Here is a 24,403-nt window from a genome sequence, read left to right on the forward strand (position 1 = left end):
ATCTATCAGTCACTTTTTCCCCTCTTTATACCACCTTTTTACCACCGAGTCTGTCCATGACCTTAATAAATGCGGTGCATTTTATAGCTCAACGAAGTTATCTTTCCTTCTTAGGCTAAGGCCCCACTTTGTGGAAATGCTGCTTCTTTTTTTTTTTTTTTTTTTGTTGTTGTTGCGGTTTTCTAAGCCCAAAATGGCTACAAAAGGAATGGGAAATATATAGGAAGCTTCTAATACTTCTCCCTTCTGCTCAATCTACTCCTTCATTTGAGCCAAAAAAAAAAAACCTCAGCAAAATCTGCAACAAAAAAAAGCTGCATTTCCACAATGTGGGGCCTCAGCCTTAGCCACTCTGAAAGTGGGGGGGGGGGAAGAAAAAACTTCTGCACAAATTTTGTATGTTCTTTACTTCTGTAGGTTTTCTCCCAGATGCCAAAGACTTTATGGTCTATTCATTTAGATTGTGAGTCCTACAAGGCATGACCATGTCTGTAAAGTGCTGCGATTTATGCTAGTTTATGTTAGCGTTGTATAAACAAGAAATAAAAAATGGCAAGATACAGACAACTGTCCTTTTTGGAGTAAAGTGTATAAAATTTGGCAAAATTGATTTTGCTCCATAATTATGATGCAAGCAATACCGGAATAGTGTCCAATTTTGGCAGTACGTGATTTACGATCTCGCTGCCTTTTGTCCCTGGTTGTGATGTTCTTTTATCTGCTCAGGGAAATGTTTCTATTAATCACAAAAGACTTGGACTGCTCCTTCTCTTTCTCTATTTGAGTGTTGGATTGGGAGATGGATGGAATAATTCCCAATGATTCATATACAGAGATAGGTGAACCTGTGGAAGACTTTATAGTCTGCGAATAGTATGTGAGGAAACTAGTAGAGCTGGTCTTTCTGGTTTTTTTCTTCTAGCTCTCATACAGTGGATAGTAAGAATTTTACAGAGCTCTAGTGTTTGGGAAATTGTTGGATACAAAAGTCATATCCATTCTTTATATACCACGAATACGTTCTCATTTCTGGAAATTCCTGAAGGCCGGGGACAAACTTTGCATAGTTATGCTGGGTTAGCTGCTGTGAAATTGCTGGTATGTATCTCCCTGGAATGTACAGTAGCAAGTCAATGGCCTACCTATCCTGGAGATCATTGGGTCTAAAATTAAAAAGCAGGTAGATCAGTATATTAAGGACTGTTATACCCCAAATCAACCACCCATACCCACCACTTCCCCCCAACCCCGAGTCCAACTCCCCCACCACACTTTACTAACTTTGGCAATGCCAAATATCTATTCGGACGTGCCAATAAAGCCTGTTTTGTTTGATTTGAGTCTTCTAATGCATTTACTTCTAGAGGGCTGGTCAACATCTCTACCAACTCCAACTAAACTGCATCCTTCAATAAATGCTAATTCACATATCACTCCCTTTAATAAATTAACTACTTCTCAAAATCCACCATAATTGCTACGGAGGATGTCTAGTATTTAAATATGTATTATACAGCAAACATTGGGCCCGAATATTATATAGCAGAGACCTGGAACTAATACCTGCAGTCAGTGCCCGCACTGATGATGGGCATTAAGGGCCCCGGTGCCTGTCAAAGTTGACCAAGGCGTCATTTTGCCAGGAGGTGCCGCCAGAATCTGAGGCTGGCGTCCTGTTGTCATGATGTTGAAGTCTCCCAGGCTTCTCTGCCATTCATTTGTATGCTTAGAAGAGGACCGGAATACAGATAGGGCACAGATGCCCGAAACGCGTTGTTTCTTCTATCGAAATAAAGCACTTTTAATTCATCCACTGAGCGCGGTGATCCTATCTGTATTCCGGTCCTCTTCTAAATATTCGACTGACACCAAGGGTGGTACAGGATCCTGCAGTCTCATTATCCCGGGAGAGAACCCCCCTCATTAAGTGGTTCAAAAGCCTATAAAAGCGGTTGTGGTCACAACCATCCAAGGTGAGAAGATATCTTACCAGCTCTTTTCGAATTATTATACAGTACTTCACTATATACAGCTCGGTGCTGTTTTTTGTTTTTGTCTCATATTCATTTGTATGCGGGGCTGCTTTATGAGCCTGTAAGAAAGTCGTACAAATGCACTTTCTTCAATTCCACCCAATTATGAATCTCTTTCCAGCTTCACAGTACATTATACAGAATAATAAATATTACCATTTATGAAGAACAATTTGTCCCATAAACATTAAGCCCCCATATGGCTCTGAGAACGGAAAAATTACAAGTTTATGGGCTTTGGAAGATGGGCAGTGAATATGAAAATTTAAAAATTCCTCCAACAGCAAGGGGTTAAATTAAATTCTACCGTTAAATTTTTAAAATCTACTCCCAATTCCTCACTGTTATATATGTAAGCAATTAATTTGAAGCAATGCCTTAGCCTCATGTATATATGGTAATGTGACTGCATCTTTCATGGCCTTAAAAGGAACCTGTCAGCTGGTTTGGGACCACTAAACTGTTAATATGCCATTAAGCAAACTTATTTAGCATACTACTGTTGGTGTGTGTAGCAATAAAAGTTTGAAGAGGTCCTGAATCCACTAAGTTGAGTCCGCAGAAAGACCCCAAGTATGTGCATTGCATGCATTGAAGCTAAGGTCAGAACACCTTGCTTCACTGCAACAGATCTGTATATCTGGCACCAGAGTACCTTAGAGGGGCTCTATCAGCAAAATTATGCTAATAGAGCCCCACATATGCGTGAATAGCCTTTAAAAAGGCTATTCAGGCACCGTAAATGTTATATTAAATCCCGGTCCCATTTTTAAATACAAGCATTAAAACCTATATGCAAATCTTACCGAACGTGCACCATGGTCGGGGATAAACGAAGCGACGTCAGCTTCGGGCACGCCTGCCTCTTCTGTCTTCTTGTAGTAACGCCCTCTGGTTCCGTGTCTTCTTCAGGCTTCTTCTCTTCAAATCCCGCGCCTGCGTAGTAGCGCTTCCCTCCGGAGCACTACTGTGCAGGCTCACTCGCCATTTTACTTAATGGCAGTTCGCGAGTGAGCCTGCGCAGTAGCGCTCCGGAGGGAAGCGCTACTACGCAGGCGCGGGATTTGAAGAGAATCTGTTTGATGAAATGACTAGAGATGAGCGAACACTAAAATGTCCGAGGTTCGAAATCCGATTCGAACAGCCGCACACTGTTCAGCTGTTCCAACGGATTTCGAACCCCATTATAGTCTGTGGGGGGAAATGCTTGTTTCAGGGGTACGCAACATTCGATAAAATCATACTTACCAAGTCCACGAGTGACGGTCGGGCTGGATTCTGCTTAAAGTCTTTTCCCGACGCAGGGTCCCCGCGTCCTCTTCCGGGTGGAATTCACTCTGCCTAGGCATCCGGCCTAGGTAGAGCCGACTGCGCGTGCATGCCCGCACATGCGCAGTCGGCTCTGCCTAGGCCGGATGCCTAGGCAGAGTGAATTCCACCCGGAAGAAGACGCGGGGACGGAGCGTGGAGAAGACTTCAGAAAGGTAAGAGAAGAACCAGCGTTGATTGGCAGAATGTATACTGTAGCATTCTGCCAATCAACGCTGGTTCTGAATCGAACCTTAAACTTCGAACAGCTAGTAGTATTCGATCGAACACTACTCGCTCATCTCTAGAAGTGACAGTTCCTGTTAAGGTTCTGGTATGAAACCCAAGCAGAACTCTGACAGTCCATTCATATAAGGAAAAATATCTTTGTATCATGTTAGCCAGTAAATATAAAAAAAAAAAAAAATTGAGGAGTCTTCAGTAGTTGATACCTTTATTAATGGCTAACTAAAAATGATGACATATTGCAAGCTTTCGGGATAACTAAAATGTTCCCAACCTGATGAAGGGAACATTTTAGTTATCCCAAAAGTTCGCAATCTGTCATCATTTTTAGTTAGCCATTATTAAAGGTATCAACTACAATAAGTGAGGAGGTGGTTTTATTAGTCTTTTCAGCTTAATGAAGAAATCTGTTGTAGATTATGAATGCATTTCATTGAAGCTGTCAGAGAATGTGGCTACTCTGAAACTTAATAGAGTATTTTTTCTAATGTCGCTGTGACTGGCCTGTGACATCAGATTATCTCCTAATTATCACAATACATCTTCCCAATTACCTTGATGTAATGTAATCACTGCTTGAAGTAGGACAGATTAGTATGCGGCAGGGTCTGCAGCACAGCCAGTTAAAGGGCCTCTTTATGTCCTGTCTATTCAGGTCAGTAGCACAATAGATTTTTTTAAAAAAAGGAAAGAGCTATACATGCCCTCTCATTTAACAGTCTATAAGTATGGCATACTGCACAAGTCAAAAGCCCAGCAACAAGAAAGACTCTGTGTGACTATGTAGCCACCAAGTATACACTAAATCTTTGCAATATATTCTCCACTTTTTTAAAACATCAGTTGCCACAAATTTATACTGCAACTGGTGTTTATAAAGTCGCAAATCCAAGGTGACGTTTTATGCCAGACATTTGGTATAAAATAATATTAGACGTTGTAAAGGCAAATCAATTAATTTTTAAAATAGGCCTTGAGGAGTTGGGGGGAGGGAATCATTCTCTCTTGTCCTTGGTGCTCCGATGTCCTCCCTACGAAGTCCAGTATTCCTGCTCCAACGTCTTCTCAAACTGCTCGCTGGCTGTTACTTCATGGATCCCGTCTGATGAAGCTGTTGATTAGGCCTCAACGGTCATATGCGGCAGGGACTTCTGCCAGAGAACATCAAACGGACCGAGTAGACCAATCCATGCTTGTAGGCATCGGGGAAGGGTGAGTATGATATTTTTATTTGTTTACTAATTAGGTTGGGGGAAGTGGGGAAAAAAAATACTCTCGGGTCCCCGATTCTCCTATTCCTCCACGCGCAACCTGGTCCTGCAGCTCTGTTCTTGCCTTCCAGTGGAAGTACCCATGGCATGTGACCACTAAGGCCAAACAGTGGCCTCAGTGGAAGGAAACCAGGATGTCTCAGCCGGAGAGAAATTCCACAGCAAGAAAGCAGCTGAGCTGCATAACTGGCTCGCCCTGGGAGAACCCTGGAGCTTCAGGGACAGGTAGTATGCTGTGTTTGTAGCTTTTTGGATGGGAGGGGGTTTTAGATAGATAGATAGATAGATAGACAACAAAAAAAGTTAAGGCTGCACATCCCAGCGTGTACAGGTGCTCACTGTGAAGTAATATATATATATATATATATATATATATATATATATATATATACACACAAAAATGCAGGGCACACAGCACAAGGGCATATAATAAAAACACCTAATATGCTATACAATTTAGAGGTTCTTTGTTCTACATATTTGATCAAACCATATGAAGCCCACTTGCCCCGACAAGGCGACCTTATTTAGATGGGAACCTACACTAAATAAACATACCTCTCTTGGACCTGGATAGGTCTACAGTGTGAACACAGGGCAAACTACCTCTCTCGGACCTGGAACAGGCCTAGAGTGTTAAAGGGGCTCTATCAGCAAAATCATGCTGATAGAGCCCCACATATGCGTGCATAGCCTTTAAAAAGGCTATTCAGGCACTGTAAAAGTTAAACTACCCCGCCGTTTTAAAATAATAACTTAAAAAAGAATGTGATCTACTTACTGAAGGTGCACGCTGGGCGGGCATTCAGGGTGCGCCGTCTTCTTCTTCCCCGCCTCGTCTTCCTCTGACGTCTTCGAGTCCCGTCCTCCTCCGGCGCACCGGACACTGATAAAAAAAAATAGCCCGGGCGCATGCGCAGTAGCCGTAGTAGAAGCCGCGTGCTACTGCGCATGCGCCCGGGCTATTTTTTTTTGTCAGTGTCCGCGAGCAAGCGCCGGAGGAGGACGGGACCCGAAGACGTCAGAGGAAGAAGAGGCGGGGAAGAAGAAGACGGCGCACCCTGAATGCCCGCCCAGCGTGCACCTTCAGTAAGTAGATCACATTCTTTTTTAAGTTATTATTTTAAAACGGCGGGGTAGTTTAATTTAACTTTTACAGTGCCTGAATAGCCTTTTTAAAGGCTATGCACGCATATGTGGGGCTCTATCAGCATGATTTTGCTGATAGAGCCCCTTTAACACAGGGTGAGTGAAAATATATAGCTTTGTACCATATTAGCCAGTAGATATAAATTGATCATTTTCAGTAGTTGATAGCTTTTCAATGGCTAACTGAAAAGATGACAAATAGTAAGCTTTCCAGAGTACTTGGTTTACCCCATTAAGTATGGTATAGCACAATATCTGAATAGCTAAATATGTATGTTCCTATGGCCTTCTGTACACAAATATGACTCTTCGGCACACACATGGGACCATGTAATTCATGGTGATGTGTACCCACAAAATAAATAGGGCCGTGTGCTATCCGGGAATAACCCAGATAGCACACAGTCATCTGTAAGGGGCTTTACTGTGATATGCCGAAGTTATAAGTGACTGAAGTAAAAGCACACCTTGTCATAAATTAGGCGCATCCTCCAGGGCAGGGCTAGGGAACCTTTGGCTCTCCAGCTGCTGTGAAACTACAACGCCCAGCATGCTCCATTCACTTCCATGGGAGTTCCCAGAACAGCAGAGCCAGTATGCATGCTGGGAGTTGTAGTTTTGCAACAGCTGGAGAGCCATACGTTCCCTACCCCTGCTCCAGGGTGTTCCACGCCAGGTCCTTACTAGTCTAGAATTCTGGCACCATTTATTCCTGAAAACTGAAATCATTCTGACAGGTCAGGAAAGGTGGTGTGTGTCAGTTTTTGTTTTGTTTTTTTTTTCTTCATGGCTTGTATGCCAGTAGGAGTAGGGTGGGTCCTAGACATCGTAGTCCAACACTGCTGGTGCACTACTAAATTGACAAAGCTGGCAGTTCTATATTTTAGGGATCCGGACAGTCAGGATCTCACTGCATCACAACTCATTATATGGCTGTAGTCAGTCCATTAAAAACAGACAGAACATGGTGGTGAGAATAAGCCCTAAGTCAAGGTGGCCAATATTTTTCACCACCTCCAAGTTCAGCTTTTTAATCATTTAAAGGGGCTCTATCAGCAAAATCCTGCTGATAGAGTCCCACATATGTGTGATATGGCAGCTGCATATGGCGATGCTGCTATTCTGCTCCTCCGCCCCCCCCCCCCCCCCCCTCCGGAATAGCAGCATCGCTCCTGCCGCTGCTGGCTTCACCTGTGCCGGCGTCTACACTCCCCGGCATCCGCCTCTCTATTACAGCAGATGCCGGGTCTGTATTACATTGTGAAGGCTGTATGTCCGATACGTAGTGCATCGGCAGCGCCCACGCAGGGCCAGCGGCATAGAAGCGACTTCTCGCCGCTGGCTTTGCATATGTAACCCCCCCCCCCACCAATGACGCAACAAAGCCGGAAGACAGAAGAATTTACTGCAGCGAAGACTAGCGAGTATGCGACGTGGGACAACCCCTTTAAAGGGGTTATCCAGTTTGTAATACTGATGGCCATCAATATTAGATCTGAGGAGTTCTGTCATCTGGGACCCCTATAGATCACAGGTACTGAAACGGCACAGCTTGCAGTATTGTATACATACCACAAGCCGTGCTGCTCACTTGCTATGCAACTCCTGGTTCACATCTGTGTTCGGGGAGTCCGCTTGTGGACACCCCCCCCCCCCTTCCCTGAACGGAATACTGCATGCATTAAAAAGCGGTTAGCTAAGAACCACATGGGCCCCATAGAATATAATGGGGTCCGTCTGTTTTCCATTCCAGTCATGTGGAGAGAAAAGTCCTGCAGCACCACTTTTAGGTGCATTCACATGGAGGAAAATGACACTGAAAAAAAGCCTCCCATTGACTTCAATGGGTTCCTTTTTCAGCAGACTACTTTTTTTTTTTTAGCGCTGAATCTGACTCGGATTCCACACCAAATTCAGCGCCATTTTCCTCTGTGTGAATGCACCCTTTCTCTCCGCATGACTTGAGTGGAAAACAGATGGACCCCATTATACTCTATGGGGTCCGTGTGGTTTCTTAGCCAACTGCTTTTAACTCTCGGCACCGTTAGGCGGATCCCCAAGTGGACTTTCCGAACGGAATGTGGAACGCAGATGTGAACCAGTCCTGAACCATAGCGGCGAGTGTGGGTGCTGTAGCAATGTGCCATTATAAGCTATGGGGGCCTCAGCCTAAAGGGGTTTTCCAGCCCCAAATCGCTTTTGTTTCCATACTGATGACCTATGTACAGGATACTAGTGGGGACTTCTTCGGCTTTAGCTTTAACATTCTGATTTAAAATGGTAAAGAAATCTGTACTGTGTGAATAGGCGTATCCATAGGGTTTTCCGGACAGGTTGTAAACACTGAGCACATTAGGCATGTTCAGTAGCGCTACCTCTAGGAGACCTGAGACTGATAACGTCAGTCTGGGAGCTGAATGTACGGCGCAGCGCTATCTGTGCGGGTCGCCCTGTCAGTACGCAGTGCTTGTGGAGGGGGCGGAGCATGCTCTCTGGGCATTTAAACTTCTGGCCCCTCTCTATTGGCTCCGAGCCGCATTCCTTTTAACAACGGCTGGCGCGGTGACCAATCAGCTAGTAAGGATCGGACACTGGGCGGGGCCACAGAGTAGCCCACGTCCTCCTTACTTTTCCTTGTTTGCCAGGTTGGGATCCATAACAAACTGGACTGGTGCTCACTAGTGTGTGCGGGCAGCGCTGCAGTCCTGAGCCGCTCTTGGCAAGACAGATGCCCAGCGAGTGAGGAAAGTTTCTGTCGTGCAGCGGCGCAGTTCACTAGCTGCCCGGACTAAAGCGGAAGCTTCCTCTCACTACTAAGCACTTGGCTCGGCACCAGAGTCATCACAGATCTGCGGGAGGACTGAATGGCCGGAGATTGTGTGCTGGCAGCTCCTGTGCCAGCCCGTCACACCTACTAACCCTCCATTCTCCGCTGTCGCCACTCTCCAGCCTCTACTACTCAGCATGGGGGACGAGCCAGAGCTCCCGCCCGGTGCGGTGGAGGTGTTCGATGGTAAGCAGTGTTGGCTGGCTGCCATTGTCATAGCCTGTGTGAGAGGGAAAGACCCCATATCCTTACACCTAGTGTGCGAGTTAGAAGAGGGGGATGGCTGGTGACTGTATAACCCCCACCAGCCTTGTCACTCCTCTGCAGACACCAATCACATGCCTTTTTTACTTCTGCAGTTTGCAGTGAGGACAGATAAGCTGCTTTGGGATTGCCTCTTGTCTATCCCTGAGACCCCTGGTGAATGGTTACAGGCCAGCTCTGGCTGCCTCTTCCTGTCCCTCCCTTGTAGTAAAGGTCATCTGCACATGTATGGTGACCTGGGGCACTCCTCACAACCTGTAATGTGTACACAGTTACTGTGTGTTTTGCTTTGGATTGTTGTGGTGGCAGAATGTCTTCAGTTTGACTCTATCACACATGATATAACAGTGCACTTTTCTGACCACTGTCCTCCATACCCATGTCTATGCAAGGACAGTCTGTAATATACGTGCAGTCATTCTTCTTTCCACCTCATGCAACATTCAGGCACATCTTTTCCATAGTGAAGCTGGCGCTAGACTCTGCAATTTTTCCATAAGAAATGACTAATAATGAACCACCCTGACCATATTTGTCTATGACCCGGGGGGAGGGGGGATGGAGTTTTCCATGTTTGTTCTGTGGAGCTCAAAGCAACCACGGTCAATATAACATTGGTTCACAATGTAGTGATGTATAAAAGGTAGCCCTGCATATGAAATCCCCCTCCGTTTATAGTTCCACACAGCTGAGGTCATGTGTAATAAGTATATCACCTAACATTAGCCCCATGTTCCTCTTTTGCTCAATGTTTCCTTTTGTTGTAGTGTTGTGTAAACACCAGTTATATTCACTTCTGGTGAGAGTTGTGTACACTTTGTAACTCAATAGTAACCTTGTATTCAGTGCTCGCTTAGGAAAACGCTATTCTACTCTTGCGCTAGGTTTACATTTGTGGCGTTATTTCCATTCTTCTGTTTTTCTATTGTCCTGATTCTTTGACGGAACAGATCTGTTCTTTGACGTAAACTGAACCCGAGGGACTCCATTGACCAGATTTCTGAACATAGCCTTAGTCTCATTCCAGGGTTACATTACTTTCTATTTGTAAGGTATAATTTTCAATAGTTTTTACATTGTGCAAAGATGTACACTATAAGAACAAAAGTATTAAGACACCTGCTATACATATACAGACACGCATACATCAGCTTTTGACATCTCAAATCTCATCAGCTGTATCCCTAGGCATTAATAGGGAGTTTGTAACTCTCATGCCCCCGACCCTCTTGTAGTTTAAAACTTCTTCCTCTCTTCTGAAAAGCTATGCCACATGATTTTGTAGTGTATATGTAGGAATTTTTGCCCATTCATCAAAAAGAGCATTCGTGAGGTCAGACACTGGTCTTGGGAGAGAGAGCCTGGCTCACAATCTCCATTCTAATTCAACCGTGTTCAGTAGGGTTGGGGTCAGGGCTTTGTGAGGAACAGTAAAGTACTTCCACACCAATCTTACCCAAATCATGTCTTTATGGACTTTGCTTTATGTGGCACAGTCATGCTGGTCCAGAAAAAGTCTACAGTTGTCCAAAAAATGTTTCAGTATGTTGAAGGAAATAAGGGTTTTAGGCCAACCTGAAAAGAACAACCCCATAGTATTAGCCCTCCCTCCACCAAACATTACAGTTTACAATGTAGTCAGTCAGATAATGTCTTGCCACTGATAATCTCAGACTTGACCATCAAATTGCCAGATAGGGAAGCGTAAGCACTTGGCTTGTGTGCAGCTGCTTATCCAAGGAGACACTTGCTAGGAAGCTCTTGGCGGACAGTTTTTCGTATTTTCATTCAGTTCTGTTTCCACAGGTGTATAAAATCCACCTAGTCATTCAGTCTGCCTTTATAAAAATTAGTGAAAGAATGTTTGTTCTAAATGATTCAGATAATGGCTATATTATACCACAAATAAGCATGTGAAGGATCTAAGGCAATGTTTAAACAGCAGTTTGTTTGGATTCAATCCAAATTTTGATTTCATATATGACCTGTTGGCTGTCGATCTATGCATTGCAGATGCACAGTAAATTGCAGTACAATATATATTGATGAGGCTTTGAAAATCTGCAGCATACTGCTTTTTCCTGATGAGAAATATTTGCCACATCTGGGCCTTCAAATTGTGGAAATACTGTGACTTTCTCCCCTGTAATGTATATGGATAAAATTCACATGTACCAAATACAGATTACAGCCCCATACCTGAAATTGAACATATTAAAGGGAGTCTGTCACCAGAATGCCACCAAGGAGGCATCCATTCAGAATGATGGTGAAACCCATGTAGTGTTAGTTTTTCAGAGATAGACTCAGTAGCCAATGTGATCAGGCCATCAGCCTTTATCTTCTACGCTGATTCTGCCCTCCTGGATGCGCACACAGGCTTTCTTATACGGTAACACATACAGTGTTGGCCAAAAATATTGGCACCCCTGCAATTCTGTCAGATAATACTCATTTTCTTCCAGAAAATGATTGCAAGCACAAACTCTTTGGTATTAATATCCTCATTTAAAAATTCAAAAGTCAAATCATTGATCATTTTACACACAACTCCAAAAATGGGCCGGACAAAAGTATTGGCACCCTCAGCCTAATACTTGGTAGCACAAACTTTAGACAAAATAACTGCGAACAACCGCTTCCGGTAACCATCAATGAGTTTCTTACAATGCTCTGCTGGAATTTTAGACCATTCTTCTTTGGCAAACTGCTCCAGGTCCCTGAGATGTGAAGGGGGCCTTCTCCAAACTGCCATTTTGAGATCTCTCCCCCACAGGTGTTCTATGGGATTCAGGTGTGGACTCATTGCTGGCCACTTTAGACGTCTCCAGTGCTTTCTCTCAAACCATTTTCTAGTGCTTTTTGAAGTGTGTTTTGGGTCATTGTCCTGCTGGAAGACCCATGACCTCTGAAGGAGACCCAGCTTTCTCACACTGGACCCTACATTATGCTGCAAAATTTGTTGGTAGTCTTCAGACTTCATAATGCCATGCACACGGTCAAGCAGTCCAGTGCCAGAGGCCCAAAGCACCCCCAAAACATCAGGGAACCTCCGCCATGTTTGATTGTAGGGACCGTGTTCTTTTCTTTGAAGGCCTTTTTTTTTTTTTTTTCCTGTAAACTCTATGTTGATGCCTTTCCCAAAAAGCTCTACTTTTTGTCTCATCTGACCAGAGAACATTCTTCCAAATTGGCAAACTCCAGCCTGGCTTTTTTATGTCTCTGGGTAAGAAGTGGGGTCTTCCTGGGTATCCTACCATACAGTCCCTTTTCATTCAGACGCTGACGGATAGTATAGGTTGACACTGTTGTACCCTCGGACTGCAGGGCAGCTTGAACTTGTTTGGATGTTTAGTCGAGGTTTTTTATCCACCATCCACACAATCTTGCGTTGAAATCTCTCATCAATTTTTCTTTTCCGTCCACATCTAGGGAGGTTAGCCACAGTGCCATGAGCTTTAAACTTCTTGATGACAGTGCGCACGGTAGACACAGGAACATTCAGGTCTTTGGAGATGGACTTGTAGCCTTGAGATTGCTCATGCTTCCTCACAATTTTGCTTCTCAAGTTCTCAGACAGTTCTTTGGTCTTCTTTCTTTTCTGCATGCTCAATGTCGTACACACAAGGACACAGGACAGAGGTTGAGTCAACTTTAATCCATTTCAGCTGGCTGCAAGTGTGCTTTAGTTATTGCCACCACCTGTTAGATGCCTCAGGTAAGTAACAGGTGCTGTTAATTACACAAATTAGAGAAGCATCACTTGATTTTTCAAACAGTGCCAATACTTTTGTCCACCCACTTTTTTATGTTTGCTGTGGAAATCTATCCAATTTTGCTTTTTGACAATTCTTTTTGTGGTTTTCCATTGAAGACAAATTTAAGTGAAGATAATAATACCAAAGAATTTATGATTGCAATCATTTTCTGAAAGAAAATGAGTATTATCTGACAGAATTGCAGGGGTACCAATACTTTTGGCCAACACTGTAAGTGGGGAAGCGATGTTAGACACCAATTTTTCTGACTGTGCATAGTAAGCAAAGCGTGCGTGTCTCTGCAGTATACTAAGGGGACTGCTTTACCACTTTGTACACTGCACAGTTCGCTATTCTCAAGGGGAAAAAAACATGTTAGGGTCACCTGAATCAAACCATCTATACACAGGGCTAGGTTTATATGATGGATTCTGATGACAGTCCTTTTAATGATCTACAATGCCATGCCTTTTGTACAGAATGTGCATTGTTTTACACCTGAGTGCGTCTTGTCTTGTTTATGGAATTTGGGAGTGCGGTTAGGTGTGTCTTTGGCATGCTATATTTATAGTATCATTGTGCTTTGTGTTCTTTTCTTTGCTGAAGTACAGTGACTCGTCTTCACTGAGCAAGTATTGCTACACCTTTTGTTGTAATGAGCTGTAGAAGTGTTGTGTATGGCATGTGTGGTATGTATGGCCTTTTTGCACTCCAAGTGAGTAGCTGGAGTGTATTGAAATTTACTAGTGGAACCATAACCTAATGTCCCTCACATACTGAGTCTGTCCCCCTTGCCTCATAGATTGTAAGCCCATGCAGAGTTGTACTGGTTTTGTGTATTTTTGTGACTTGTATGTAAACCCTAAAATGAATATCACCATGGAATTTAATGGTGCTCTAAAAATTAATAATAATAAACTTTTTGATGCCATGTAACGTATATTCTTTTTGCATCTTTTTAGAGCGTCTTTACTTTGCCATCCTCTGCGGCAAACCAAAGACCACTTCAAGTACACATTATTTCAGCATAGATGATGAGCTTCTGTATGAAAAGTAAGTAAACTGAGTTATGCTATGAAAGATTGAAGATTGATTTGTGCCTGCCCCCGATCATGAGAAGGGGAGGTCCTGTGAATGCCCTATGCATAGAGCTGCAGGTTGTGCGTGCAAGTTATTGTTTCTATCAATTCTGTGGGAATACCGCAGATTCTGCATTACTGAATCATCTTTAACAATGCTTCAGCTATACAGGGTATTTGTAACCTCTATTCTTGTGATCTGTGAGGCTCTGGGATAAGGGATTACGGTAATATTCCTTTTAAGTTGACTTTAAACATTTACAAGCAAGGTACAGTACAGGGTAGTGGGAGAGGGCCAATACAGGAGAGGCACTAGGAGTAAAGGGCAACCCCTTTTTCCAAATAAGATAATCATTCACATGAGTGGCAGCAAAGACAGCAGCTGCAGAGGAGAGTGGGAAATGGACAATTTATTATTAATTAATTGCTCTATTAACCTTTTGCCTACCTTCAGAGAACTGCTCTAAATGCAGGGTAGCATTTCTCTTGAAATGTATTTTTTTTTCTAATTTTACACTGCAACTGACACATCTCAAATTCTGTTGCATACTTCACTGAGATGAAATCTATTCCTCTCCTACTGTATTCTGGTGAGCAGATTGAGCATGACTGCTTACAATTGTCATGTCCATTTTACAAAAGCGGTAATCTGACCATACAAATCAGTACAGGAGTGATGGAGTAATTCCTTTATGTTAAACTACTGTTTGTTTCTTGTCCAATGTTCTTAGGCCCTATTCATATCTGCGTTCAGGGAGTCCGCCTGGGGACCCCCCTTCCCTGAACGGAAGACTATACGCATTAAAAACCTGTTACCTAAGGCGGGTTCACATCTGTGCCCGGTTTCCGCTTTCGGGTTTCCGACTTCTGCCAAGAGAAACTGAACAGAAGACTGAAACCCGGTGGTCAGTTTTCAATCCCATTCACTTGAATGGGTTTGCAAAGTGACCGCCCGTGCGCTTCTTCTGCCTGTCCGCGGCGAAACCTTCTTTTTAAACTGGACACAAAGTCCTGCATGTCCGACTTTGTGTCTGGTTATTAAAAAAAAAAAAAAAAGTTTCACCGCAGAGAGGGTAAACCCCCCTATAATGGGATCTGTGAGGTTTCCACTGGGCTTCCGTACAAAACGTGCAGAGAGAACTGCTGCTTGCAGGACTTTTCTCTATGCATGTTTTGTGCGGAGACTACACGGTCCCCGTTATAGTCTATGAGTTCCATGGGTTTCTTTAGGTAACTGCTTTTTAATGAATATAGGTTTCCATTTGGGGGGTCCCCAAGCGGATTCCCTGAATGCAGATGTGAACCCGGCCTTAGTTTGTACAATATTATATTTTAATTAATGTTTATTACAAATTTTCTATAAGTAAAACCAGTACAAAACGAGGAGAGAACGACAATAACAAACTGAGCCACAGGACCACAGTGTAATGCAGTAAACTACCAGCTCACAGTATACTGCGTAATAAATACCACGTGATAAAGACAAATGGGTCAGCAGCATTAAATGGAATCCAAAGGGCAAGGCACCTGGTGAAGTCCCAGTGTACAACAGGCAACCACAAACTCGGGTGACACCAAGGGCCCCTCCACTGAAGCCATGGGAGCTTACAGTTAGGATGAATGGGGAGAGACAGACAAGAAGGAGGAGACCAAAGGAGGGAGACAGGAAACAATGCTGCATGCAGGATTTTTCTGTCCGCTTGAAAAATTGGACGTGGTTGTAAACGGACACTTAAGGACACAACATAATATCCCATTTAAATTAATGGAAATTGTAAACTGACACAGGTAGTGTCCGATGCTAAAATCTTGCGCGGACATTAGCTATGGACACTGCTGTCGGACACCTATGGTAGTGTGAATGCCCTCTTACAGGTCTGGATCACTGTTAATTGATACTATTATTTATTGTGGGCTGGTATGTTTGCTGCACCCTTCAGCTGATAGGCCATATTTTAGACAAGCTCCTGACATATTGCCAGACATTTTAGTGCTTTATTTATCTTTCTCTTGTATTTTCATTCCCTCCTAGATGTAGTAACCCGTTATCTGTTTATGTGAATTAGCAGTGGTTGTATTGTGTCTTTTAGCTTTTATGCTGACTTTGGACCTCTTAACCTGGCCATGCTGTACAAATACTGCTGTAAGCTAACTAGAAAGATGAAGGTAAGTTCCAAAGGTGCAGTAATCTGCCTTTTAAAGAGGACCTTTCACCACTTTTGGGCACATGCAGTGTTATATACTGCTGGAAAGCTGACAGTGCGCTGAATTCAGCGCACTGTCGGCTTTCCCGATCCGTGCCCGGTGTACAGAGCTTACGGTGCCGGTACCGTAGTGCTCTATGGTCAGAAGGGCGTTTCTGACCATTAGCCAGAGACGTCCTTCTGCCTCGCGGTGCCAATCGCGCTGTGCTGTGGAGCCGGGAGGAACTCCCCCCTCCCTCTGCTCACAGTACTCATCCATAGACGAGCATTATCAGGAGTGGGAGGGGGCGTTCCTCCCCGCTCCACAGCACAGCGTGATAGGCGCCGCGAGGCAGAAGGATGTCTCTGGCTAATGGTCAGAAACGCCCTTCTGACCATAGAGCACTACGGTACCGGCACTGTAAGCTCTGTACACCGGGCAAAGATCGGGAAAGCCGACAGTGCGCTGAATTCAGCGCACTGTCAGCTTTCCAGCAGTATATAACACTGCATGTGCCCAAAAGTGGTGAAAGGTCCTCTTTAAGTGTGTGGAGGTATTTTGTGTGTGTGTTGGTATTGAGCTGTGTGTCCTTTCTAGCTATAACATTTGGCTTCTCATGAGGCGTTTATATGCTCTCCTTTGAAACCAACTGTATTGTCCTATGATCTCACTATGGGGGTTGCAAAGTGTCACAGAGATGTAAAGGAATACAGAACACCAAAACTAGAAATCCTGCTGCATCTTCTTCTTTTTTTTTTTTTTTAATTCCTACTGCAGCTGTTTTTTTTTTTTTGAAGGAGCAGAAGTGTCATCAAAATGCTGCTTTTAATACGACTGGAGCAGCTATCTTGACTTGTCTATTTTAGTAAATACATCTATCCTTCATTAATAAAAACATTATTTTAGTTAGATATAGAGAAATAGATGTGTTTTCTGGTGTATGTTTCCTTTGTTATTTTGGTAGACAGTGCTGACAGAATTGTTAGGAAAGTTGTAAATTGTACAGGAAGGATGCAGCACCACAGAGGCTTGTATCAGGTGAAAAACTGACTTTTCTCTTTGTTGGATCAAACTAATGTGTCACAAAGTGTGTGGCGTGCCACATTTCAGCAGGCGTTCCTTCCGAAACATTGCTTGATGTGCACTTTGTGATGTACCTTCTGTGAGCCAATAAACAAAAGCCTTTTTTTTTCTTTTCTTGATGCGAGTCTCTGTGGTGCAGAGATGTTCCTGTACGATGTTTTTGTTTTTGGATTGGCAATTCTTGTGGCCACAGTCACACAGAGACTGAATGTTGGTGTTAGACATTCTCTGTTTGGGCATGTAGAGAGAAGTCCTATCTGGATACATAGCACATCCTAATACAATGCTCAGCTTCACCATAGTGTACTAAATATAATATATGGGTGAATTATGCCCCCATTCTGTGATTACTTAAACGGTTTTCTCGGAATTAAATATTGATGCGTTATTCTTCGGAAAGGTCACCAATATTACATTGCTGGGGATCCCACACCCCTATAAGCAGCAGTTCTAAGTAGTGGAAAGCACAGCTATACAATGTACAACACTGTGCTTGGTAAGCAGTGAAGATGCCGTAGTCTCTTCAAACAGCTGTTGGGTGTGAGTGGTGGGTGTTGGACCCTTGCACATCTGACATATACTAAATACAATCGTCCAAAATGGAAAAATCCAGCATCAAATTCCTTCAATAAAACTTAACTTTTATTGTGAAAAGTTTTTCTGAACATTAAATGTTCCATAAAATTTCAATAAATATTCATGATGGCAGAGTTGAATACGAAAAACGTCCGGCTGACGCGTTTCGGGGCGTTAACGCTGCCCCTTCCTCATAGTCTCAGGTTATGAATATTTAAAGAGGACCTTTCATCAGATTGGGCACAGGCTATATACTGCTGGAAAGCTGACAATGTGCTGAATTCAGATCACTATCGGCTTTCCCGATCTGTGCCCGGTGTAAAGCGCTATCTGTCCCAGTACCGTAGCGCTTTATTGTCAGAAGGGCGTTCCTGACAGCCAGGGACGCCCTTCTGCCCAGCAGCGCCTACCGCGCTGTACTGTGTGAGCGGGGAGGAACGCCCCCTCCCTCTGCTCACACAGCTCATCCATAGACGAGTATTATCAGGAGAGGGAGGAGACGTTCCTCCCCAGTCTTAGAGCACAGCGCGATAGGCGCTGCTGAGCAGAAGGGCATCCCTGGCTAACTGTCAGAAACGCCCTTCTGACTGTAAAGCCCTACGGTCCCGGGACTGATAGCGCTTTACACCGGGCATAGATCGAGAAAGCCGATTGTGCGCTAAATTCAGCGCACTGTAAGCTTTCCAGCAGTATATAGAACTGCCTGTGCCCAATCTGATGAAAGGTTCTCTTTAAGTAATAAAAACCCACTTTGAGGGGGAAGGCACACTATACATAATAGTAATAAATGTGTTTGAAATGCTTATGTTGCACTCTCTGGGTTCACAAAGATGTAATGCTTTTGCTATATGGCCCATAATACACTCGTGAATTTAGACTAACATAGTCTTTGTAGTGACCCGTATAGTGTGTTGTTTTTTTTTTGTTCCTCCCCTTTTATTCTAAAGCCACACCCTCTTGTTAGAAAAAAAAAAACATGGACACAGTGTCATGCATGGTCACATGCTCTGCCATCTGCAACCATCTTATGTATAAAATAGCCAAAGCCTTTTATTGCCCCTTTATAGCAGTGGTCCCCCACCTTCTTTGCACCAGTGACCGGATTCAAGCAAGACCATTTTTCCATGGCAGGGCAGGGGCAAGGGTTTGGTCATATGGGGGTGGGGTTATAGGTGGGCTCCACCATGTAGATGGGAAGGCTCTCTGCCAGGTGGTTGTAACACGAGCATCTGAGTGGACATGGTGAATCACTAGACACACTGCCTAGATACTTTGCGCTAGGCCACGTTGCTATGGTAACATGTAAACTATCAGCTCAGTGCCCTTAGCAGCTACAGGACGCCGCGCTAACAATAGTATACATGTCACCATAGCAATGTGGCCTAGCGCAAAGCATTCAGCTAAGGGGTTTTTATGAGGCCGTACTGCAGACCTGCATAAAAACCCCAACGACCCGATCCTGGTCCGTGGACCAGTGGTTGGGGACACCTGCTTTCTAATAATAGAGATGATCTCGCAAAGACTGCTCCGGTTCTCTTACTCCTAGAAATTATCTGTTAAGGGGAAGCCGCATCTGCAGGGGAATGTAGAGTACAAAATCTGTTACAGTCGGAGCTTCTAAATATTAAATGTGTCCCTGTGCTAGTGAATGACTGACTTAAAATAAGACCAAACTGATGGCTATCACCTATTTTGCTTTAACACATTCACTTCCTCTGGGAACGTTTTATGTAACATAACTTAGACAAACAACTTTGAGGATAATAGTTTTCTCTGATTTTCTGTTTAACGTTTTGTTTTGTTTTTTAGTCTTTCTCTCTGACAAAGAAGAAGATTATACATTACACCAATGGTGACCAGAAAAAGCAAGCCAATGCTGCCTGTTTAATAGGGATTTATGCTGTAAGTACAAGAGTTACACCTGCCCATTACAGTCTCTGTGCTCATCAATGCTTTGTGATAGAGGGGTGAATTCTGTGCAGGTAAGGGCTCATAAATCCAGGAGTTATATTCAGTCCTTTTGTCAATTATCTGAATTTTATCATCCGTTCGAATTCCCAAATCTTTCTTTTTGACATTCTTAGAGACCTTTTAGAATCAGGACTTTTAAGTCTGACACGTTATGGTCTAATCCAGAGAAGTGATTCCCTACACGGGGTATCCAGCTGAAACTTTGTGACCCGGCCTGCAGTTTTGTTTTGTTTCTCCAATGTAAATTCCTTCATTTGGACATCTTGTACACAGTATAATGTACACCACATTGGAGGATGTACATGAAAATGTTCCATACATTTTATAGTCCTGCAGTGTGTTTGCCAGTCTCTGATTATGACACAAGCAAACTTCTAACCAGGAGATTCCTTATGTTTGCTGGTTGTTTATAAGTAAGGAAAGGCAAATCTAGGAATACTTCATATTTATTATAGTTTACTGCCCCTTTGAAATATTGATTGAAGGTCAGCAGTAATTTTCCTCAAGATGTTCATTTGGAATCACGTTTAACCACTAAGGGCACCCTGCGGCTGTTCTCCTGTTTGTACTGTAAGAGATTACTCCTTGGAATCCTTGTAGCTCTGTGGATCTGCTCATCTGCAATCTGTGGATGATATCCCAATTTTGAGAAAATATTCCTTAATGTTGGCAGGTGTTTCCTGTCTTTACTGCCTAAATAAATCCAAATATACCAAAGAGCTTGGCTGTAAATGGAATTTTTTCTGTGTTGTTAATGAAACAAAATAGCAAATAGCAGTGTGCAACAATTCAACAATAATATTATCAGCTAGAAAACACAAAAAAATATAGTAAATATCAACTAAGATTAAAACGTAAAGTTTAATCTAAGATGCGTTAAAGGGAGTCCATGATTGGCTAGATGGGTTTTTTTTACATATCACCTCATGCACTAAATTACTTTTATGTAGCATCTTGTCAGTGTTGTGTTCTGAGTCATTCATTTGGAAATGGCCTGAAGAAGGAGCTTCGGTGCTTTGAAAGCTTGCAAATGTAGTTCTTCTGGTTAGCCAATAAATGTATCATACTTGCAACACTTTTTTATTCTTATTGACACAAACTTATCTAATATTGCATTCATCCTAATGTAAAGAAGTAGATTAGCGAGACTTTTTACATGAAAGTTGTGTTCAGAGTAGCTGGCAATATAAGAAAGGCACTGTATGTAGCTTCCTTCCCAGTTTCTACAATGCAATTGGTAAAATACTTAATGTTTCTGTAATTTTACTTTTTAGGTATTATATTTGAAGAAACTTCCAGAAGAAATGTACAGAATTTTGCAGATGGGAAATATTACTTACCTTCCATTTAGGTAACCATAATGTTGCATTGCTTTATACACCTAGCTAGATCTTTTAATGGTCTGTTCACATCTGCATTGGGGGCTCCTTTATAGATTCCATTGTTCTTGACAGGAAGCATAGTGTTTCAAGCAGCGCTTCTTTTCCTGTCAAATCAACAGACCTCTCAGCAGAAACTGCCGTATGGGATCTGTTGGGCCCCACCAGTACACGTGTTGCTCCATTATGGGCAGAATCTATGACACTAGTGTGAACAGAACATAAGTAGTTATCCATATCCTGTCATATTTAATTTCTCTGTATTTACACTGAAGGTCTTTAGTCTCTTTAGCAAGCTTCCTGCTTTGTGTTCCAGGGATGCCTCATTCGGTACCTGTAGTTTCCATTTAACGCTTCTAGACTGTTTCCATGCTATGCAGAAGGTGAGTTGTTAAAGAATTCTCCTGTACTTTAATGTTAAAGGGGCTCTATCATTGGGAAAAGTCATTTTTAACTAAGTACATCCTTGCATAGGCTTTAGAAAGGCTATTCCACACATACCTTTAGTATGTAAATTGGCTCAGTGGTTTTTGAATGAGCCAGTTTTTATTCATATGCTAATTAGCTTCCAGCCAGCACAGGAAGTTCCCTGCAGCACTCGTCGCTGCTATTCTTTCCTATCTGTGTGTGCAAGCAGGAAGTCAGCAGCAGCCTGTGCTGTACACATACATAGGAAAGAATAGCAGAGGGTGCACAATGAGACTTCCGGGGTGCACCGAGAAACTAATTAGCATAGGAAAAAAAAATGGGCTCATTCAAAAACCACTGAGGCGATTTACATACTAAAGGTACATGTGGAATAGACTTTGTAAAGGCTATGCAAGGATGTTCTTAGTTAAAAATGACACTTCCCAATGACAGAGCCCCTTTGAATGGATTTTCCCATCAAAGCAAGTTATCCCCTCTCCATAGGATAGGGAATAATTTGCAGATTGGTGGAGGGTCTAAGTAGTTGAACCCACATCGATCATGAAAACGAGGGACTATTGGAGCGGTTGTCGGGCAGCACACACACTATTCCATTCATATAAATGAGAGTGTCGGAGATAGCCGAAGTACAGCATTTGGCTTTCTCCAGCTGCCCCATTGAAATGAATGAAGTAGCAGCAAAAATTCTTGTAGTGAATGAATGTTTTTCACTAGCTTGTTATGTATGGCTACCTCTACATTCACAGTGGCTGTGACTCCATGATGAGAGTTTGGAAATGGGTGGGACCTATGTTTGTAACATGGAAATGCCTATTTAACACTTTCCTGTATTATGATGCAGTTTCCTAAATTTTCTATGAATTTTATTTTAGGCACATCAGTATGAATTCTTTGATTTTAGGACGTTTGATGTGGCGGAATACCAACACTTTGAGGTGAGGTTTATGTTTAATCTGATTTTATAAAATTTTTCAAATATCACAGAAAAAAAAACAAAAAACAAAGGCGTAGTGTCACGCAGGCCATGCCTGGGGACGGGAGTGAGACCGTAGCCAAGTATGGGGCCATGAAAACAATATTAATTCAGATATGGGGGGGAAAACAGACAAGGGGAACACGCAAAGGGAACTGCATTCGGGAAAACACATACAGGAAAAGAAAAGGGGGGGGGGGAGGTGCAACAGAGGGAGGAAAGGGTTACCAGCAAGCTCCAGGGAAGGGAGAGAAAGGATAAAAAGGTAATACTGCATCAGGAGAAAAAAAAGAGGGAGAATTCAGTGGAATCCTGGAACACCTAAGGCTGCCAGAGAGCCTCAAGCTTGGAGGAGTCAGGGGAATCCTCCGCCACCAGGGCCTCCATTCTCCATATTTAGGAGAAGCTCCACTAGAGAGGGCGCAACAGTGCTCCGCCAATGCCTAGGAATGACTGTTCTGGCAGCCGTGAGAAATTGTTGCAGGAGGTCTTTCTTCACTGCCAAAATCCTGCCAGGGATAATTGAAAGAAGGGCCAGTTGGAGAGTCTCTGCAATGGAGCAACCACACACCTTAGCATATAGGGCGAACACAGCATCCCAGAAGGGCCTAAGAATGTCACACTCCCACCAAATCCTATTAATATTATAAATGTGAAAGTTTGTGAGTTTGTGTGTTTGGATGTTCGGATGTTTGTTCCTCAATCACGGAAAAACCGCTCCACTGATTTGGCTGAAATTTTCCACAAACATAGTTAATACACCCGATTAAACAATAGGCTACTTTTCGTCACAATAGCGCACATACGTTTGTGCCAGGACCCCCACAAAACCCAAACTCACACCACCATCTCTGCAATCTCACACACTTTGGACCATAGCAAGCCACAAAATTCATATTGCCCTCTCCAGCCTCGCCCCTAACCCCACACAATCTCATATACATATACTTTACCACTTTGCCCCTCACTTTAACGATACTCCAGGAGGCTCTCTTTAACACTCCGGAGCAGCCATGTTTGCCGACCCCCACCGCTCTGACAATCTGTGACACCGCCCACCCATGTCAATACCCCTAGGCGGTCTAATAAATGCAAAAAAAAAAGTTTAAAAAAAGTAAAAAAAAATATAAAAACAAAATAAAAAGGATTAAAAATTCAAATCACCCCCCCTTTCCCTAGAACACATATAAAAGTAGTTAAAAACTGTAAAACACATACATGTTGGATATCCTTGCGTCCGAAATCGCCCGCTCTACAAAGCTATACAAATATTTTTCCTGTTCGGTAAACGCCGTAGCGGGAAAAATGGTCAAAAGTGCCAAACCGCCATTTTTTCACTGTTCTGATTCTGATAAAAATTTGAATAAAAAGTGATCAAAGCAATAACATTTCCCGAAAATGGTAGAACTACAAAGTACACCCGGTCCCGCAAAAAAGACGCCCTATACATTCCCGTACACGCACGTATAAAAAAGTTACGACTGTCGGAATATGGCGACTTTTCAAAAAATAATTTCTTAACACAGTTTTGGATTTTTTTTAAGGGGTCAAAATCTAAATAAAACCATATAAATTTGGTATCCCCGGAATCGTAACGAAACACAGAATACAGGGGACAGGTCATTTTGGTTGCACAGTGAATGCCGTAAAACCAAAGCCCGTAAGAAAGTCACAGAAATGCATTTTTTCTTCAAATCCACCCCATTCTGATTTTTTTTCCCTGCTTCCCAGTACATTATATAGAATAAATAGTGGCGGCATCATGAAGAAAAATTTGTCCCAGGAAAAATTAAGACCTCTTATGGCTCTGGGAGCGTAGAAATAAAAAAGTTATGGGGTTTAGAAGAAGGGGAGTCAAAAACAAAAATCAAAA

The 24,403-nt window shown here is 43.0% G+C and overlaps 1 protein-coding gene across 5 annotated transcripts in view; it reads left to right on the forward strand.

Annotated features, from left to right (window-relative positions):
- Positions 1–24,403, forward strand: part of CDC14B (cell division cycle 14B) — a 78,379-nt gene that overhangs the window by 34,329 nt on the left and 19,647 nt on the right. For 3 of the 5 annotated variants that reach the window (XM_075277750.1, XM_075277760.1, XM_075277788.1), the window contains exons 2-7: positions 13,819–13,909; positions 16,026–16,101; positions 19,588–19,680; positions 21,024–21,100; positions 21,445–21,511; positions 22,430–22,492. In XM_075277750.1, coding sequence (XP_075133851.1) covers positions 13,819–13,909; positions 16,026–16,101; positions 19,588–19,680; positions 21,024–21,100; positions 21,445–21,511; positions 22,430–22,492 — 467 coding nt within the window. Of the gene's footprint in view, positions 1–8,836; positions 9,021–13,818; positions 13,910–16,025; positions 16,102–19,587; positions 19,681–21,023; positions 21,101–21,444; positions 21,512–22,429; positions 22,493–24,403 lie in introns of those variants that run through there. The other 2 variants (XM_075277768.1, XM_075277778.1) reach the window with 1 other exon arrangement.

The sequence above is a fragment of the Leptodactylus fuscus genome, chromosome 1 (genome assembly GCF_031893055.1).
Source record: "Leptodactylus fuscus isolate aLepFus1 chromosome 1, aLepFus1.hap2, whole genome shotgun sequence".
NCBI classification, from domain to species: Eukaryota; Metazoa; Chordata; class Amphibia; order Anura; family Leptodactylidae; genus Leptodactylus; species Leptodactylus fuscus.